This window comes from Stegostoma tigrinum, chromosome 3 (genome assembly GCF_030684315.1).
Source record: "Stegostoma tigrinum isolate sSteTig4 chromosome 3, sSteTig4.hap1, whole genome shotgun sequence".
NCBI lineage: Eukaryota > Metazoa > Chordata > Chondrichthyes > Orectolobiformes > Stegostomatidae > Stegostoma > Stegostoma tigrinum.
In genome coordinates, this window is record NC_081356.1 from 81902335 (window position 1) to 81919777 (window position 17443).

At 39.6% G+C, this 17443-nt stretch overlaps 1 protein-coding gene across 3 annotated transcripts in view; it reads left to right on the forward strand.

Annotated features, from left to right (window-relative positions):
• efna5b (ephrin-A5b) overlaps positions 1–17443 on the forward strand; it is a 210050-nt gene that overhangs the window by 155523 nt on the left and 37084 nt on the right. For all 3 annotated transcript variants that reach the window (XM_048528218.2, XM_048528216.2, XM_048528219.2), the window contains exon 2: positions 13586–13878. In XM_048528218.2, the coding sequence (XP_048384175.1) occupies positions 13586–13878 (293 nt within the window). The remainder of the gene's footprint in view (positions 1–13585; positions 13879–17443) is intronic.

Consider the following 17443-nt stretch of genomic DNA (forward strand, 5'->3'; position numbering starts at 1 on the left):
GTTTTTCCAAATTAACGTTGAATTAAACTGAAATTATTATCACGATTGCCAAAATATTCTCTCGTGCACACAGTTCAAAGTTACCCAAATGACTTGTCTGTCTTGGTTTAGTCACATATTTTAATCATAGGAGTTTCTTTTTAATTCACTCACAGGATGAGGGCATCACTGCCTGGGCCAGCATTCATTGCCCATCCCTAATTGCAACAGTTAAGAGTCAATCACATTGCTGTGGGTCTGGAGTCACATGTATGCCAGACTATGTAAGGAAGGCAGTTTACTTCCCTAAAGGATGGTAGTGTACCAGATGGGTTTTTCCCAACAACCAAGAATGGTTTTGTGGTCATTATTAGACTTTTAATTCCATATTTGTATCGAATTCAAATTCTACCATCTACTACGGCAGGATCCGAAATAGAGTTCCCAGAACATTACCTGGTGTCTATATTAATAGTGTATTGATAATGCCACTACACCATTGCCTCCCCTAATACAGAGCACACAAGATGCTTGCCTTCATTAGCTGGGGTGTAGAATACAGGAACAAGTGAGTCTTGCAACAATTTTATAAAAGATTGGTTAGGCCATTGATGGGATATTCTGTGCAGTTCTGTTCACCACACTGTTAGAAGGATGTGAGTGCACAGGAGAGGGTGCAGAGGAGATTCACCAGGATGTTGCCTGGGATGAAAAGTCTTTTAGTCAGAGAGGTGGGATTGGCTGGGTTCGTTTTCGTTGGAGCAGAGGAGGCTGAGAAGGGGGGATCTGTTTGAAGTATACAAAATTATAAAATGTACAGACAGAGTAGACCATGAGAATCTCTTTCCCATTGCCAGCATGTCTAAGATGAGGGCATAAGTTTAAGTTGAGGAGTAAGCAGTTTAGAGGAGATCTGAGAGAACTTCTTTCACACAGAAGATGGTAAATATACGGAATGTACTACCTGAGAGGGTGGTGGAGACAAATATTCTTGCAACATTTAAGAAGCATTTGGATGAGAATTGAAAGTGGCAGGAAATTATCAGCTATGATCTATCAGCAGGTAAATGAGACTAGTGCAATTTGGTGTTTGTTGGTCAGCACAGATATAGTAGGCCAATGAGTTGCATCGTATTAAAAATAGTATTATAATGTTAATTTGTGATGAACATATCTACTCAAAATTGGCATTAATTGATATTATAGGATTTGTTTAGTTACCTTTTCCCTTTTACTTAATTATTGTGTCTGCTGCATTTGGCCACTGCTAACTTGCTGTGGTTCAAGCTGTGTGAGGTTTGATTTTTGCTGACACTTCAGCAAAGCGCTTGAGTTGCCCTTGATCTCCGACTTCATGAACCACAAAGCTGTGCACAATTCATCTAGCACACTAAACTCGGTAGTTGCCAATAGAGGCATAGCCAAAATAACATGATTACAACTTAAATTGAGTGGCTCTAACTTATAGGAAGAGCCAAATACTGAGCAAAAGCTCATGTCTCTCAGTAAAGAAGATTTCCACTTGGAGAAGGAAAGGTTTATTGGTGGAAAGAAAAGACAGTGTACATTATTTGCTGTAGTGTGACATTAGCTTGTGGAATAAAATTCTTGCCTTGAGTCGATCATGCTATTTTAAATTTGTTATTAGAGACTGTTTTCTATGTGCAGTTCTTCCCCTCTTCAAATATCTGCTGCTCCTTTCTCTAAAACTGACAGCAGAGTTTACTGTTTGGTTCATTGACAGCATTTATTATCCCAGCGGGATACAGGTAATCCTTCTGACTTTACTTCATAAATTGGCTGAACTTTACTAGGTAGAGCAAATCTTGCAATTTTAAGAAAAGTAATAGTTTCCAAAAGAAACTGGAAAATTCACTTTATCGACCATATGGATATTTATCTGATTTGCGGACAAAAGTATTTTAGAGCCTTCTGTTAAGACCCTTGTAGGGACTGATAACTTTTGAAAAGAAATCCAAACTTCCAGCAGGTGGCTGAAAGGATTGTGTATATAAATGTTGATTTTTAGGACTTATACTGGAACACACAGATTAAAACCAAACTTGAGGAGGATGCACTATAAGCTTTCACAGTTGACAGGCTCAAAATATATTGAGGTTGGGAAAGGCCCGGGCCGCAGCAGAAAAGCTTTATGGTTGTCTTCAAAGCATCTCTGAAGAGGTTAAACCATCCTTGCTGGCTCATGGGAGACCCTGACAAAAATGGAGAAGAATCACTGAACACATTCCGAGACATCATTGAGAGAATACAGAGAAAAAGTTAAAATATCAGAGGGAGCTCACAAACCTCTGAGTAACCCATCTGTCCAAACCTCCAAGCACCCTTTGACCCACGTGCAGCAGAGTCTGCAGTTTGTGCATTGGACCTAAGCTACTTTCATACCCATTGAGTTGTACTGGAAACCAGTCATCCTTGATCCCAAGGGAATGACTAAGAAAGAACAAATGAAAAGCAACGTCAACTAAACATTATTTTTCTGGCAAATTATCCACAGAAGTATAGAAAAGACACCTGATTAAAATTTTAAAAGACCAAAAATCTCTTTCCATGGTAATATTAACTCTGCCCCTTAAGTCAACATTGAGAGATTGTATTTCTATCCAACTGGATACCCTCCAATCTCAAACTGATTTTCACAACATGAGTTAGCTTGGAGATAGCTTTCTTGAAGCACTGCTAGGTGAATCCTCCAGCTTTGTTTAAACTGTCATGGTGTTGATCTCTTCAGTCTAAACACAAGCTCCCAACCTCATTTTTGTGAGCAATAGAGACTTGCTACTTTTCTCTCTCTCTGCCCCTCTCTCTCACCGCCATCTTTCTCCCTCTGTTTCTGCCTCTGTGTCTGCCTCTGTGTCTCTCTCTGACCGTCTCTTTTCTCTCTGTCTCTGCCCCCCTTTCTGTTTGACCCACTCATATGCTTTGCCTAAGGTTCAGTGGTACTTTATAGGAGAAACTACAAGCTGATCCTGTGGTGGCTTTCTATGAACCCTGTCCCCCTCAGTGCCCATTATCATGGCAACATGAATTACATGGGCCTTGAATTTAGATTTGAATACCAATTATCTATCCTCTAGCACCAACTAACTCCATTCTATCCTGAAATGAAACAGACAGTTTCAAGTATAACTGTTTACAAAATGTGAAATTCCGAACTCCTCCTCCGCATTTGAAGACTAGTATTCCATCAGTGGGTAGCAAAGCTGCCCTGGTCATTGTTTACTGGTCTGGATATCTTGCATCTTCTTTCCAGGAAAGCAACTGGGCCTGTCCTTAACTGATAACGAGCAACTCGTCCAAGTTGGTTGAGAGCAGGATTGAAAACGAGTCACATGACCTGTTTATTCCTCAATTTTACTATAACGGTCCCAAACTACAAATTTATCAAACCCTGTATTTGTAATGATTTGTATTCTTGGGTGTGTCGTTTGAAATCTGCATACTACATAATTTGAGTAAGTGCCACGCAGATCCTATAGATGTAGTTATTTAGCAAAAAATGTGTCAATGACAAAAATAAAGAGATTTGCAATATCAGTTAATTCACAGTCTTCTGCTACTAGCTGAGCTAAGGCTTAAACCAGGAAGAATTTTCATCTGGGCCCTAAGATGAACCACTTCAAGTAACTATAGAGGAATTTATAACATGTATCTTGTACGTGTTACAGAAAATCTTTATTCAGTTGATGGTTTATTTTTGTACCGACAGTTGTCTGCTCCATGTCACTGCTGCATAATGACATGGACACCACAAAGTGAACAATAGGCTGGCATTCAAATAGCACTGTATCTTTCATCTCTCAAACAGTGCCTGCAGCATTTCATTTGCAGTGAATTGCCTTGAACTGTAATGACTGTTATTAGGTAGAAAAACGTCAGTTGTTCTACTCACGAGGATCCAACAACCAAGACTGAGATGAGAGAGCAGTTGATCTGTTTTGGTGATACTTCTTGTGATGTTGTTAACCATATTATAAAGAAATGATAATTTATTGGTTACTGATAATACTGTTGTCATAATGAAGGTTTCTTAGAACTGCATTAAAACAGCAACTTTCATTCATATGCACTTTTGACATGGTAAACAGCCTAAGGCACTTCATAGACAAGAATTGGATGCAGAACCGCCTTGGAGTTAGGCAATATGAACCAACTTGTGGGTGAAGAAAGCTTTGAAGAAGCTATTGAAATGGAGAAAAAATGCTTACAATGGTGGAGTTTCAGGATAGAAATTTGTTGCCAAAGGCATTGCCTCTAATTTTGTTAGATGTATGTTAGATGATATATGGGATTGGAATGTGTAAACAATGACAAACATTTTGAATTTATCATATTGGATGGATTTAAGTTTTAAGTGCAAACCTAGGATTTAGCATCGCAAAGTGAATTTAGCACATTGTACAAATGTCTTAAACAAATGCGATGTAATTTGAATCTATCTTTTCTTCAATTGTGTCAAAATTGCGAAAAGTCTGCATTTCTGAGTAGGTGGTATTCATTGTTAATGTGGGAATAAAGCAGGTGGGTAGTAGATTGAAGGCCTCTCTTGGGTAAGTAATTAGAGTACAACAGTAATCTCAAGGCTGATGAACTCCATTTGTTTTTGGGCTAATTTTATTCAACTGCATAATTATAATGGCAGTGTTCCAATCTGGGTTGGTACTCCATGTAAGGGAATTTTATTCCAGGAGATTGGGTGCAGAAGTAGACTTTGAGTGATAGGCCTTTCTCTATACTGTAGTAAACAAATGTGGAATCAGACAAACCTTACAGAAGGGAAGCAGGACACTTGGCCCATCGGTTCCACATGGACCCTCCGAAGAGCAGCCCAACATCTACCTGCCGCCCCACGACCCCACACCCTACCCTTGTGAGCCTGCATTTTCCTTGTTTTACCCACCTAGCCTGCACAGCCCTGGATGTTACAGGCAATTTAGCACGGCCAATCCACCTACCTTACACATGCTTCTGGGAGGAACACCTGGAGGAAACCCACACAGACACGGGGAGAATGTACAAACTCCACACAGACAGTCACCCGAGGCTGAAAGTGGTGAGCACCCGACTACAGCAGTAGTGTCCACTATTTGCAATCAGAGTTACTCCTCAGCCTTGCTTTCATGTGTCACTGCAGCTCTCTTTGAACATCTGTACCATAATCAAGACCCACAATTAGCATAACTTAACGAGTTTGGCACCTCTCTTAAATTTTTAATTAACCCTGCAAATTATGTTTGAAAGGAGGTTTCAATATCAAGATCAAATTTCACTTTCTGAATGGAGGGTATTTCCACCAGGGATGAAACTTGAAAGTTTAGGCACCAATAATATTGCTTAGATGCTGTGATGGATCTCCTCGTGCTGTTACTGTGTAAGCAAGATGTATATTTGTTAAAGCTGAATTGTCTTGTATGGTTTATAGCAACTAAGGAAAGAAAAATAGTGCTTTGGCAAATAATGTCAAATGCTGTCACAAATAAAATATTTATCTGATAACAGAAGTATGAAGCCTGTTTTGTACATTTGTTCCAGCTTTCTTCCTTCTGTTATTCATTTGCGTGATTTGAAGTGAAGGTTCTGTCTATAGACATCGGGCCGTGGTATTGTTGTAGGACTGGTGAACTAGGGCTCAATTACCGTTTGCTACATAGAGGAAGTAGAAGTCAGGATTCCAAATTTCCGGTAACTACTAACCGGTAACCTTAATCCTAACCGGATACTGCAGCAAGGTGCATTTTGAAGACAGTGGATAATATCTTATTCCTGATTTAAATGTTTTTAGGAGAGTGAGTTCTCAAGATAGCGGACCAGGAAGCAAGGATGTCAAACAGTGGGAATGAATGAAAAGGAGCTGTCCACCAAAGAAGATGGTAGTTAGTTTATATATTGGGCCCACTGGTATTTTGTGGCTGGAGTAGCGACTCTTATGTCTCCCCTACCCTCAGTCACAACCATGTGGAGACAGCCAATTTGTTGGTGCCAATGGCCGAAAGAGGGGGCCTGAGGCAGGAAAGGTCACTGGGTCCCAATGAGCCAAACTGCTTGGCTCCGTGAAATTTTAATTGGAAACCTGCCTTGGTTTCTAACCAGCCTCACCATTGCCCAACTCAGCCAAGGCTCGCAGTTGCCATTCATCTGATTAGGATCAGGAGAGGCCTCTGGAATGATTCGCGTGGGGCTCAGGATCCCAGTTTGCCCTGAAGCTGGAGTGTCAAAAGCCTGCCCTGTTAGTCCAAGTCCACACCCTTGAAGAATGGCATTTAGGAAGATCCAATTGTTGTTTGTTCGCTGTATCCCAGTCAAAGTCAGTGGAAACGGAGGGAAATGAAGATCAGTTGTGACAAACGTTTTCATCAGTTTAGTATCAAAGAGTTCTTTGTGTTCTTTATATTGACTTGTTGCCTTGTTCCAGTTAAAGAAATATGCGGAATCTGGGGACTGTGCATTCATCCTAGCACTGGAGCACTGTGATATATCTAACTTATCTTTGCCATTTATGATGGGCAGGTACAGAATTTTTGTTTTTCAAATGCTGTACTTCAAATCTGGAAAAGGTTAGAGTGTGAGAGTAGCAATTCTTTCTCTGACTCAAGAAGTGAAATGCTGCATGCAACTGCAAGGACCTTCACATTAATGCAGCGTTCTGTAGCTGTGTTCTGTTGCTTCAAGAGAATATTGAAGAGCTCACTGGTGCATCATGTGACAAGTATGGATTGCAATGACAATGCTAACGCAGACTTCCCATTTTTTTCTGCAAGTCCAGAAGCATCTGTGTGTGTCTGCGTCCTTGGTCAGCAAACCCAATTTGTGGTTTTGATCTGAGCAGAGAGCAACTCTTTCAGCACTGGCTTCAGGGAAGAAAGTCAATGTTTTTACTTAATGGTAGGCCAACATGCTATGCTGCAAGAAATGCCAGGAGTAAACACAAGAATAGCCACAAACTGTTGAGTAACCTGGCAATGGCCTTGGACTAACTGTTTGAATAATTGGACCTACGAAGGCCACTGAAACAGATCTGTTAGGATTTAAATATCTGCCAAGTGTCACTTGCAAGAATTGAAACTCACTCCATTTAGTTGAAAAATGTCACCTTTTCTGAAGTATCTCACTTTTTTCAAAAAAATAAACTCAACTCTGTTTAAATGGGTTGTGATCAGTCTCACTCTTTTTAAAGATCAGTCACACTTTTAACAGTTCTGTGGTCCTGACAGCTGTATTCAAGGTCTGTTTTTTGCACTGAGCTAGAGAGAAGCAGAAAGCGCTGCCTGTATTCTAGTTCCTCCTTATTTTACTTATTTGTTTGTGTTTGCAATGGGAGTAGACGTAAAACAGTACCGATGCATGCAGTGTATTTAAAAATGAATTATGGAATTAAAGAAGAAGCTTAAAAGTCTATGTTCCTGCTGGCAACATTGATTTTTAAAGGCAAGATGTCTGAAGTTGTCAAGGAGATAATTTATTGCTTTACCTAAATGTCTGTTTTTTGGCTGTGAAGCCAGTAACAGTTTTCTCAGTGTTTGTTGATGAGATTTCTTTTTGGTCACATCCTGGGACTCTAAAATGTGCCTTGTCACATGCTATTTGTAAATAGACTTGAGTATGTATGCCTTATGTATGTCTTACAAGAATGCACCAAACACATTGATTACAAAATCAGGAGTCTGGTGTTCCATTTTCCTAAAAAGTAACATTTTGCTTTGAGCTCAGACACTTCAGGAATGACCCAAGTTGAATGTATTTTGGTGAATGCACTAGCATGTATATTGAGAGCATGATGCGCAGGACCAGCAGCAGCACCACTGCCCAACAGTGCATTTAGTAAAGTGCATCAGCAATTTACAGGTTAGATGTTGATTAATCTCTATTGGCTCTATTTGACATTGTATAAGTGTTTGAGTGGTTTGAAGATGTTTCGTGTTGACAAGGTTGGCAGGGAGTGGCGTTGATCATAAAGACAGCCTTGGTTGCCACTGCAAAGATTTTGTTCAAGCCACTTGCCCCCAGTCATGGTTCCTACAGTCAATTCTTAGGCACCATTTGCCAGCCATGCTGAAGGTCAAGAGGCATTGCAAGGAAAAAGGTCAAGCTGCTCACAGAGGCAAGAAGGGGAGGAGAACTCTTATCAGGAGGCTTTATCCACCCAGGGCCTTTCTAATTTCTGTGTAAGATAAGATCAGAAGTCCAGGATGAAGTCTGCATTTGGAGCTAGGCCTTCAACATCAATATATGGCAACATAGCACTGCCATTGGCTGTGAAGAAGACCATGGGTTTCTCCTTGTTTGCTGCCCATGCATCATCATGAGGGTGCAGGGGAATTTATGCAATGAAAGGGGCCTTCCTTTCTGTCTGAACAAGTGGAAACAGGCAGATCTCTTTGGCAGGATAGCAGACTTCTTAATGGTGTAGAATGCTACCAAATGCACACTGTGGCTTTGTGGACACAGAAGTGCTAGGATGGATTGTAACAGCAAAGATGCATGTTTTTTTCCATCTGCAGCTTGTAAAGGTATGTGAGATAGGGTGAGGTGGACGTGAGAAGATGATGAAGTAGGAACAGGTCTCAGTGGTTTTAGCCTCACGTGCTGGTCATTGCCTCAGCCATGATTTCATCAATCATTGCCAGCAGTAGCTCCTTCATAGAACTGAGGGCATACATCTGTAGGTGAGACTGGGAAATGAATAAGGAGAAGTAGGGCGATGGACAATCCTTTCACCATAAAGGACAAAGCCCCAAGAATACTAGAAAAAGAAGTGACAATAAAAAGGACTTAAAATGATCACAATTACTAGGAAAAAGCACCAAAGCCTGACATGTCCCTAGATCGGCTGGCCTGTATCCTAGGGTATTGAATGTAGTAGCTGTAGAGAGACAGTGCAGTCATTTGGCTAAATTCCAAAATCCCCTAGATTATGAATTGAGAATCCACAAATGCAACACCAGTGTTCAAACGTGAGGGAAGCAGAAAGCCAGAAGCTTCAGGCTAGTTAATCTAACAAATGCCGTTGGGAAATTCTGAAGTTCATTATCAAAGTGACATTTAGGGACAGTTATAACATAATGCTACAATCAGAGCCTGGTTTTATGAACGTAAATTGTTTCTGACAAATTTATTCAAGTTTGTTGAGGATGTAACAAGCAAGGTTGAATAGAGGGAATCACTTAAATATAGTTTAGTTGGATTTCCAAGAAGCATTTGATAAGAGGCCACATAAAAAGGTTACTGCACAATTAGTAAGAGCTTCTGGTGGTGTGGTGAATCATTAACAAGGCTAAAAGATTCCTTTGCAAACAGGAAACAGTTGGGTTAAATGGGTCATTTTCAGGCTTACAAACTGAAACTAGTGTGGGGGTCACTGTTAAGACCAAACTATTTACAGTGTATAGTATTGACTAGAATCCGGCACTGACTGAATTTTAATTAACTGTGGTGCTGATACAAAGATAGCTTATTCCTGTTTAAAAACTGAGATGACAAGGAATTGTTGCTTTGAGGTTCATTAATCTTTGGAATTCTCTTCCGCAGAAGGTAATGGAGCAGGATCATTAAATATTACTTGAGGCTGATTATTGATTGATAAGGGAGTCAAGGGTTATGGTAACAGGAAAGTGGAATTAAGGCTACAATCACATCAGTTGTGATCATATCAAATGGAAGAGCAGGCTGAATGGCCTAGTCCTGTTCCTATTTTCCTGTGAATCTTTTACTAATGTGAGGCTTGCTGACATCCCTACTGGAAAAAGTGAGTGCTACTGAGGAAGAGGGAGACTCATGGAGTGCTTCAAAATGGAAGCAGTCACAAAAGAGTCACTAGAGATTAATACTGTGGGCTACTCAGTGTATGGGCAACTGCTACACAACAGTGTGTTAGGTAGGCTGCCTTGTGCCTCCCTCACATTTTGCATTGTCTGATGGACCTCTAATCTGCTGCTGAGAAGCTGCTTCTCTGAAGCATTGCCGCAGTGGGTCACCCCAATGATGTCAATAAACTTCTACATGCTTCAATTAAAAGCTAGGTTCTAATTTAGTTTGATTGCTTGCCCACTTCTGATCAGTGAGATGCAATTTCATTTGCTGGCCTGGTGAGAAAAAATTAGGAGCCGACCCAAGGTAATGACATGTAAATTCCTCCTGCTGCAACCTTTAAATTGGCCTGCTTGGATCTTGGGTAAGGCTGACAAAAGTGAACACATGAATGTATCAGGCCTTTTGCTGGGACTCACAAACATTGGTGAGGAGCCCCTCTCCCGATGGGATCAGGAGGTTGAAAAGTGGATGTGTAGCTTTTCTGAACATTGCCCGTTGTCAAGATGTTTGACCAATGGTGTGATTAAAATCATCATTGGGAATCATGAGTATCATCAATTTTGAGGAGTTTCTAATCAGAAATAATAATACAAACACATGTCGGTGTGTGAAATTCTTATAAATTTCTTATGTTTATAAGAAATTGTTAGATATTGCTTTTTCCATTTTTATCTCAAGTAACCGACTGTAAATTGAATATAATTCAGCGGATCTTCTTGATGATCTTGCCTCTCTGTGCTCTCATTGTTGTTCCCTTCACCAGCTAACACATATACCAAGTTGCTAGCTGAACATATTACAAAATCCATCATTCACAATTGTGCATAAATACAATGTACAATAGAGAACAGTGAAATACGCGGTCTTTTTCCTATCTTAACTATACTAAATGTCACAGACCTTGGATGTCGCTTAACCTCAAAAAGAACTGAGTATTTCATTGTTTCCTGTTATTAACTTTTTTAACAATTTCTTCAACCCCTTATATAAATTTATTGCACTTGCAATACATATTAAGGGAAAAAATACACTATAATCATTAAAAAGGTCAAATCCTCATATCCTCAGTCTTAAAAATAGAAACAGAACATGTCACCCGGAAGCCTTAAAATTATCAGCAAAACCTGCTGACCTGTTATCTTCATAGTCGATGTGCTTTGTATATCTTGATAGTGGAAAGACATATGGTGCATTTGCATAGCTATTAAAAATACATTTCTATACGGTTTTAAAATAGCCTTTATTAAAGTCCAGTTCACTTTTTTCACAGTATAGTGAACTGCAAATAATCTTTGCATAGCTGTCCCAACTTTTAAAGTATTACTATATTAGCTTCAAATATACCTGCAACGTTATGCAGAATTATCTACAAAAATCGTTATCCCCAAGGGAGCAGAAAATCTATTTGCCTTACGTGGACCGAAGAAAGGAAGTTGATGTAATTATGTCGAGAATGAGTCTAGTGACTTCAGTTTTTTTTTCTTCTTGGCTGGTAGCCATCAAATTATTGAATGTGTTGGAAATGCTGAGGGACTTCATCTTCTTACTTAGAGCTCATGTATTGGAGGACTGAGGATCATCAATCCGTTATTTCAAAATCATGTAGGTGTTTGAAACATGACCTATTGTGTTTAAATGTCCCTAATGAGGCGTATCAGACAACAGGTACAAGTATAAGTGTATGTCATCTTATTGGAGTGGTGCTGGGAAAACCTCCTGCTGTGTGCATCTAAGAATCATTATTAGCTAACACAAGCAGTTGTGTCAGCATCTTAAGCCAAATTTCATGGCTGGCTTTCATTCAGTGGTCTCAAGTCAAGCAGTTACGGCACTAATTAATGTTGTGCATTCCTGTAATAATGTATGACTTAGTTCTTGATGTTTGAATTAGAGATGATACTAGTGGTGTGACTTTCTTGTGAACCTCTACTTCAATACAAGTGTCACTGAATAGAAAGGTTTAGTATCCTTTTTCAAATTCATTCATATTTAAATTCATTCTAGGCTGAATACCTGTGTTCTGAGATGTTGCCAGGAATTGCATATTTTGTTCATACTTATGTTGGAATCTGTGTGGTCTTTTATTTTAAAGCAAAAAAGAACATATGAATATGGTTGCTTACAATCTTACTGGATGTCAGTGCACTGTAATCAAACACATATTATTTTGTAAGGTTGTTGAGACATATGTGTGTGCAGTCAGGATTTAGAATTTTAAATAAATAGTCTCACCATCTGATTTCTTTTCAAAAATAAAACCTGAACGAGTATTACAATTAACCAGTTTTATTCGCCTTTTTGTGGTTCTGTATTTTTCTCAATATTTTTGCATAAATGATGCCATAGGAATCTTTAGAAGGAGGTTTTGTTTTTAGAGGCAGTTTGTAGCTTTGACTGATTGAGATAGCCGTGCAGAGAAGGCTGCATTTTATCATCTCTTGGTAGTAGGCTGAGGGGCCAGTAGACTGGCATAGTTATGCAGGAAGATGGCAGGTGTTGTGCCCAGCATCTTCCTTCCCCGTGCAATTTGCCATTTGCAAGAAAGAAGACATTTAAGCAATCCATCCAAAGTCCGGTTGAGTCACTCAGGTGAACAAATTAAGCTCACTCAATGGACATTGTTTTAGCGGCGGTGGGGGGGGTGCCCAATACCAGGTAGGGAAAGAATCCAGTGGAACTTCCCAGTGGGCTCGGAGTTGGGAGTAACAAAGTGTCCTGAGGCCAAAGCTCTCTACAAATGTTCAAGCAAGCTGAAACACTCTTCCGTTGTTACTAAGCACTATTGGCTCTATGTCTCAGGTCAGCTGATTAGGTACTGTCCTAAATTCTCTAATCTGTAGTAACCCTGCAGCCATCGTAATATAATCGGAGAAACACCAAGACCAGTGAAGTGCATCACCATTAATGTTGATTAGTTCCTTTAAACTCAGGGACTGTTGCAAATCTTGATTCCAAATGATGTTGTGAACGCTTTGTATTAATGACACTTAATGTTGTTTTTAAAAGAAATCAGATGGGTACAAACAAAAGAATGTTCAAATTAATTACAGCTGTAAAAGTGATTTTGGAGCTAGATCCTGAACTATACGTCCTGACACAGCGGAAGGATGGTGATACGTTGGGGTTCAATCTCCACAGTTTCTTGAATGCATTATGTAGGGAGACTGCAAATAGAAATGTGAAATTGTATCATTTTTGAACTTTACATGAGGCAGTGAGACAAAGTTGGTGGTTGGGAGAGGGGTATGATGTTGGGGGCAGTGTTCTCATAAGGATAGAGGTGGCAGAGTGATGTGTGTCGACTGCATTAGGGTGAATCATGCTGTATCTTGGTGTTTGGAAAGAACTCAGTGCATCTCATCTTGGATCCAGAATTGTCAGTCTCAGTAAACAAAGCAATATTTAAAAAAAACATACAAAGAAGTTTTGGGGTTTGTGAGGTGGGTGAAGGAGATTGGAATTGAGATAGTGGTGAAACCTAGCCAGCAAAAGGGAAATGTCCTGACATACATCCACTTTTATGATTTCAAATTAAATAATTGGCTGGGCTAGCCAGATGGAGTTATCTGGCCCTGCTGTGTGCATGTTACTATTTGGAGTTAGGTGAAAAATTCCAAATGCTGCACACCTTGAAATTTACACTAATGTGGGCCTAAATGTGTGTGATTTAAAGTAGATTTAACTGTTAGAATGCACAATTTTAAAGGAAATATTGAAATGCAATAGTTACTGCTCTTGTTTTTCTGCCAAAATTAAGTGTTTGTTTTTATTTTGTTTACAGGTTTCTGAAAGGTGATTTTCACATTGAAGTATGCATCAATGATTACCTAGATGTATTCTGCCCTCATTATGCTGGCTCTGTACCCGAAGACAAGACTGAGCGATATGTTCTCTACATGGTGAATTATGATGGCTACATTTCGTGCGATCACACCTCCAAAGGGTTCAAGAGATGGGAATGTAACAGGCCTTACGCATCTAATGGTCCTTTAAAATTCTCTGAAAAGTTTCAGCTGTTTACTCCATTTTCATTAGGATTTGAATTCAGGCCTGGCCGAGAATATTACTACATCTGTGAGTAATCTTACTTTTCCATTTATTTTGCCAACAATTTGAAAGCAGTGTTGCATAGCACCATGTCATTTGATTGATCTTGCAAGGTAAATGTTATTTATTATTTAACTTTTAACCTTTGTTTTTACTCTTGCAAGATATAATTCTCTGAAAAGCAAGCAATTGACCAGTATTGCGTTTACAAACATATGAGTCACCGATAAATCATATTTTATATCTTGTAAGTAATGTCTCTGTGACAAAAGTGAACAATAACTGTTACTTGTTTTATGAATCTCCCAATCAATAATTTTTCCTCATGAATCTGGGCAACTTTAATGCGATTGTTTTGGAATTACTGTTAAACATCCTGAATGGTAATGGCCCCATGATGTGGAAACATTGAATTCAGTGAGAAAGCATGGCATTCAACAACATTGGCAGTTGATGAATATTAGCTATAATATAATTGAGCCTTGAATCTGCAATCCTAAAGATCAGACTTCAGACAACTTTTCCTTAAAACTGTACTTCACAAAGCAACAAATCATGTCTAAGATGTAGCTCTTTGTACAAGGATCTTATCCCCTTTCAAAACCAGAAGTAGCAAAGTAGATTACTTCCAACAAATAGAGTTGATTTTTCATCTATTCCATGGCGCAGATTATGATTATGCAAGAGATAAGATTGCGGAGCAGAAGTTTTGACAATTGATTTTGCAGTGGCTAGTTGGAAAAATTGAGAGATAACAAAGTGCGGAGCTGGATGAACACAGCAGGCCAAGCAGCATCTTAGGAGCACAAAAGCTGACGTTTCGGGCCTAGACCTTTCGTCAGAAAAATTGTGTAGCACTTTAAGGGATAGCCAGTTCAGCTGTTGAATTTCACTATCAACTGTTGATGATAAGAAAAGATTACTTTTCTTTTGTCAAACTTGATTATTTTCCCCATCTTCAACATTCCACTGCTACACACCAGGTCTAACCGCAAAAGTAAACCCAGTCCAGAAGCCTTTTGCTCCTAATCTATGGACCAAAGATTAAATAAATAAATGCTACTGGGAAATTGTGTCAACCTTGAGACTTTTGTGTGCAGGTAGACTCCTAGATTGTCATTGAATTGGGCACCCTGGGTTGTTCTATCTGCTACTTGTAGGATTAGATGTCATGGCACAAATGATTGATTACTGTTTCCGATTCAAAGGGAGACTCGCCAACTTGCTAAATCGGCTGCAGTTTTACATGCCAGAAAGGGTTAGATTTGGTCTAAGGTCAGACAAATTTGCCACTTGTATGGTTGTTTGTATTTTGTCCCTGGCAGTGTAATTCTGTTGGGTATCTCGGCAGGTGACCCAAAAGTCCTTGTTGCTTGGGCGCTGATGAAGAGGGCAGTAGCATTTAGTTTTCTCCTTTTACTGAGAAGACCTAGTGTGACTGTCTGGATGTTTGAAATGCCCCAGTACATAATCAGACTGGGAACCATGGAAACCATAAAGGCAGGGGGAGCAGAAAACAGACAATCAGAAACTTTGCTGGCAGATGTTTCAGTAGTTTTGGCAGTCTTTATTTTAATAACACTTGCTGTTCGTTATGATTTCATACGAGTCAGTATGGCATTGTTTTGTATTTCAGAAATTAAAGCCAAGTAGAAGTTATTTTACTGACTAATAGCATACGCTCCAAGGACAAGAGGTAATAGCCATTGCAGGAAATGAACTGTGTGTATCTGTTGAAGCAAAGTTTTTATTTTTAACAAAATAAAATGTATATAATTTGTGATCACAAAGAGTAGCATGGCACAAACAGTTTTACATGGTTTTAGACAGCAGGGAGGGAGAAATTCATAACTGATTTAATCTTTCTATGAAATAAATGCAGGAGCTAGCCTTTTTTTGGAAGTATAGTGTAACTGAGTGGTCTGGGAAATTAAAGTATGTCTTTGAAACATCGCAGTGATATGAAATGGAAAGAATTCTTCCATTTGAATTCTCAGGGGCGCTAGTTAGACCTGCTACATCTCACCTTGACAAAATCTCAGAGTGGTGAGAGTAAAACTGCCCACAGCAGCTTTTGTTTTTGCTTTTCCCCAGGCTATTTGTAAAAGAAAGTCCTTGTTAAGCACAGCAGCTAAGTTATGAAGGTTAAGCAGAGATCTGTGTAGATTGATCTGTGAGGATTCAGACATTTGCTACAATCAGCTGTTGGAGGGAACAGAGAAAACTAAACTTTTATCCAGCCAACTTTACATTAACCCTTTTGGCACAAAGAAATCTGCGTCAACACAGTTTCATCAGTGCCATTCAAGATGAATCCTCCATTTGATTAAGTAAATAGTTCCAAAGCCCACTCCTGTCCTCCTTCAAAGCGATGGAAGTGTTGTAGCAGCTCATTGGCACGGCAGAAGCAAGGTGACTGTTAAGCTATATCCTGTATTGTAATTAAATGTAGACAAAGAAAATAGGAGCAGGAATAGGCGTCCAGCCCTGCTCTACCATTCAATATGATCGTGGCTGATCATTTAATTCAACACCCTGTTCCCACTTTCTCCCCCTACCATCTAATCCTTTAGCCCTAAGAACTATATATTATTTAAATTATTCGTTCACGGGATGAGGGCATCGCTGGTTAGGCCAGCATTTAAACCCATCCCTAATTGCCTAGAGGGCAGTTCAGAGTCAACTACATTGCTGTGGGTCTGGAGTCACATTTAGGCCGGACCAGGTAAGGATGGCAGTTTTCTTCCCTAAAGGACATTAATGAACCAGATGGGTTTTTCCAACAATCGACAATGGTTGTGATCATCATTAGGCTTCTAATTTCAGACTTTTATTGAATTCGAATTCCACCATCTGCCATGGTGGGTTTCAAACCCAGAACACTTCCTGGGTCTCTCTATTAATAGTCCAGCAATAATATCCCTAGGTTGTTGTCTGCCCTTATCTAACTCAGTCTTGAAACCATTCAGTGTTTTGGCCTTAATTACTTTCTGTGGCAGATAATTCCACAGACTCAGTACTCTCTTGCTGAAGAAATCCTAAACAACCTACCATGTATCCTTAGACTGTGACCCGTTTTCTGGACGTCATGGTCATCAGGATTCATTCACCTTGTCTAGTCTTATTAGAATTTTATAGATATATAGGAGATCCCTTGTCATTCTTCTAAATTCCAATGAATACAGTCCTAACTATTCTAGTCTCTCTTCATATGCCTATCCTGCCATTCTAAGAAAACTTTTGTGTGGATCTGGAGAAACACAGCAGGTCAGGCAGCTTCAGAGGAGCAGGTATGTCGACATTTCAAGTTTACATAGGTAAACCTTTGTTGCACTTCCTCCATAGCCAGACATTCATCCTCAGATAAGGAGGTCAAAACTGCATGCAGTTCTTCAAGTGTGGTCTCACCAAGGCCTTGTATAATTGCAGCAAGTAATCTGGTTCTTGTACTCAAACTTTCTCACCAGCAAAGCCAATATGTCATTTACCTTCCTCACTGTCTGCTGTACCTTCATGCTCACTTTCAGTGACTGGTGTGCATGGTCTTTGTGCACTTCTCCCTTCCTTTACCCGTTACCATTCAGATAACCTA